This window comes from Brassica napus, chromosome C4 (genome assembly GCF_020379485.1).
Source record: "Brassica napus cultivar Da-Ae chromosome C4, Da-Ae, whole genome shotgun sequence".
Taxonomy (NCBI): Eukaryota; Viridiplantae; Streptophyta; class Magnoliopsida; order Brassicales; family Brassicaceae; genus Brassica; species Brassica napus.
Genome location: NC_063447.1, coordinates 29,738,456 through 29,741,997, shown reverse-complemented (window position 1 = coordinate 29,741,997; position 3,542 = coordinate 29,738,456). Strand labels below are relative to the sequence as shown.

At 41.4% G+C, this 3,542-nt stretch overlaps 1 protein-coding gene across 1 annotated transcript; it reads left to right on the top strand.

Moving 5' to 3' along the window:
• Positions 1 to 211: 211 nt before the first annotated feature.
• Positions 212 to 1,847, top strand: LOC106396788 (photosystem I chlorophyll a/b-binding protein 2, chloroplastic). Its single transcript, XM_013837274.3, has 4 exons — positions 212 to 472; positions 735 to 922; positions 1,015 to 1,529; positions 1,618 to 1,847. The coding sequence occupies exons 1-4, from the start codon at positions 423 to 425 to the stop codon at positions 1,633 to 1,635; spliced, it is 771 nt and encodes a 256-aa protein (XP_013692728.2). The 5' UTR covers positions 212 to 422; the 3' UTR covers positions 1,636 to 1,847.
• The last annotated feature ends 1,695 nt before the right edge of the window (positions 1,848 to 3,542 follow it).

The following is a 3,542-nucleotide window of genomic DNA, read 5'->3' as shown; positions in this document are numbered from 1 at the left end:
ATTCATTTAACTTTTAGAAGGTATATAAGTCCAAAAAGGAAGAACAAAAAAAACAGAGCATTTTTCTTGACGGCCCATAACTTTTTCTGAAACATGGAAGACCCAAATTAGCATGGCGTTGTATTATTTTGCAGCCCATTCACTTGAAATACAAAATATGTTTTTTTTGTTTTGTGAAACTCGTGGTTGATAGTAGCTATGTTCAGATAGAGAATCTAAGATATGGTGGGACAAAGGTGCCACGTGTTGAAGAGTTGACCAATGGGGAAGCTCACTGCGTTATCCATAGAGATAATCAGATAAGCAGAATCTAATTTTGTCATCAAACAACTTTATAGTTTTATACATCATTCTTCGTCTCTTCTTCTTCTCCCAACACTTTGAGTCTTGAAGAAAGGTCATCGTCATCAACGTCGAGAATAATGGCTTCTCTTTGTGCTTCCTCTGCCATCGCCGCCATTTCTTCTCCTAGGTAAGCTCATCTTCTCCTAGGTTCCATTCCCCAGAACTTGTAATCTACTGATTTGTATAAATAATTGGAGTGTGCACGCGCGTGACCTTTTAAAAGAATATTGATCCATTTAGAACAACGGTTTATATGTTTTGTACGTGGTATCTTTAACACCAATCTAGAATTACAGTATGATTGTATTCGTGGTTGTTGTTGCTGAGTTTGTGTCATAAAGTTCAAATTTATTGATATAAAAATTATTAATTTTTAATATAATATGCAGTTTCTTGGCTGGCAAGAAACTAAGGCTGAACAAGAAGCTGAGTGTTCCAGCTGTTTCCAAATCAGCTGCGTCTGTGCGGGCCGTTGCAGCGGATCCCGAGAGACCAATCTGGTTCCCTGGAAGCACTCCTCCAGAGTGGCTCGACGGTAGCCTCCCTGGTGACTTCGGATTTGATCCTCTTGGTCTTTGTGAGTCTTATTTTTTCTTACATGCTTTTAAATGAAGAGTTAGGTTATTTTCATCATTCTTCTAACAGTTTGATAAAACGTACACGTACCAGCATCTGACCCCGAAAGTCTAAAATGGAACGTACAAGCAGAGATAGTTCACTGCCGGTGGGCAATGCTAGGGGCCGCCGGGATTTTTATCCCGGAGTTTCTAACCAAGATCGGGATCCTCAACACTCCGTCGTGGTACACCGCCGGAGAGCAAGAGTATTTCACGGACAAAACCACACTCTTTGTCGTTGAGCTCATCTTAATAGGATGGGCCGAGGGACGTAGATGGGCCGATATTATTAAGCCCGGTAGCGTCAACACTGACCCAATCTTCCCAAACAACAAACTGACGGGCACAGACGTTGGATACCCGGGTGGGTTATGGTTCGACCCGTTGGGTTGGGGATCCGGTAGCCCCGCTAAGATCAAGGAGCTGAGGACTAAAGAGATCAAGAACGGAAGGTTGGCTATGTTGGCAGTGATGGGTGCTTGGTTCCAACATATCTACACTGGGACTGGTCCTATTGATAACCTTTTTGCACATCTTGCTGATCCTGGCCATGCTACTATCTTCGCTGTAAGTGTGATCCGAATCAGTTTTTTTTTTTTTTGGTATGGTCTGAGTCTTTAGTTTTGACTAGCTATCTTGTGTTTGTGTTTGACAGGCTTTCACACCCAAGTGAGACGTCAAGAAAGGAGGATTTGGGAGGGAGAATGCGTTTGTGTGATCATGTTTGTACAAATGTGGTTTTTGAACTTAAAAATATTATGTATTTAAGCAAATGGTTGTCGAATGCAAGTTAGGGTTCGCCGTAAACACTGCTCTTTTCCTGACTAAATGCTCATACATTGTGGTTCGTGGTATGATCAATCTCTTTTATTTTTTATTGGTTAATATATCTCATGAGAATAGATATACACTTCTAACAACTGCTAATTATAACACCAAACTTAGCTTCAAAATATAGAGATTTGGAAAAAAATATACAGAAGCTGTTTAAGTACCAAATCGTGTGTATTAAGGACTTCTTGAAGTAAAGTTCCTGTTGATTGGGCTTCAACTTCACATAAGCCCAATGCTCCGCACTTTGTTTACTCTTTTGGGTTTATGAGAGCCCGGTAGCCACGTCAGCTTTAAGAGAGTTAGGTGAGGCCATTATAACGTTTGGTGAGTCAGCTTCGTCTCCTTCGTGCGATCATAATCTGAAAACAGAGAAAACAGATTAGAGAGAGAAAGGCGATAAGGAGATCGAGAAGATCGAAGAGTGAAAGAGTCTCATCTCGGGATAGAAGAGCAACGGAACAGGCGGAGAAGATTCCTCAGCTGCTTCTATAGAGATTCCGATTACATGTGGTGTATTTCGGAGAGTATAAGGCAATACCGAGACTTTGTACTTATCGAAAAGTGATAGTGAAAGCTTGAGAGTTTCGATCTCTCTCCTGACAGTAGGCAACGAAGTCTGGGTAAACAATCTTGTGTTTTCTTTACGCTTAAGCTCATACGTACTAAGAAGAACTCGAAATTGAACTATAGATCACTCAACAATCGTAACCGAATCAAGATCGATTATAGCAAAAGGTCAACAAGTGGTATCGGAGCTTTTTGGTTTGCTTGATTGTGTTGCTGCGATTAGTGGTGAATGTAGCAGGTGACTACAGATCGAGTTATTGTTTATGAGATCTGATCTTTTGAAGCGGAAGAAATGCAACAGATCAGTTCTCGATGGAGCTTACACGAGGCCATTTCGAGATGGAGAAGTTCAATGGGAAAGGAGATTTTGGACTGTGGAAATACAAGCTGCTAAGTCAACTCGAAATTCAGGGGCTAGCTTCTGCGCTTGAAGAAAATGCTACTCTCTATAAGTGTTCAGAGAAACTTAAAGAAAGTTCAGAACCAGTTCCTGCTCCTGTCAAGGTTGCAAAGGATACAAGAGCAAAGAACCTAATGGGAACGTGTTTGAGTGACATGATTCTGAGGAAGGTGATGACTGAACCTACGGCTCTAGAGATGTGGAAAGCTTTGGAACGTGATTATCAAACCAAGACGTTACCCAATCGCATCTACTTAAAGCAGCAGTTTGCTAGTTACAAAATGGAGGAATCTAAGAGCATTGAAGAGAATCTAGACAGTTTCTTAAAGCTGATAAGCGACTTAGCAAGTCTCGACATACAGGTCAGTGATGAAGATCAGGCTATACAGATACTGACAAGCCTTCCACCATAGTATGAGGCCCTGGTTCATACGTTAAAATACGGAACTGGGAAAGACACATTAACAGTTCAAGATGTGACTACTTCAGCCTACGCAAAGGAGATTGAACTGAAGCAACGAGGTCTTTTGGGCAAAGATAAGACGAACTCAGAGGGACTGTATGTTGAGTCTCGGGGCAGACAAAAGGAAAAAGGAAATAGAGGAAATGGAAATTATGCAAAGGGAAGATCCAAGTCCCGTGATGGCAGGTCAAAGTCCAGGCCAAGATCGAGCAGAAACTCAAATAAGACAGGATTCTTTATTTGTGGAAAGGATGGACACTGGAAGAGGGAATGGCCACAAAATAGGAACAATCAGGTTAAAAAGAATGAAGCTTCA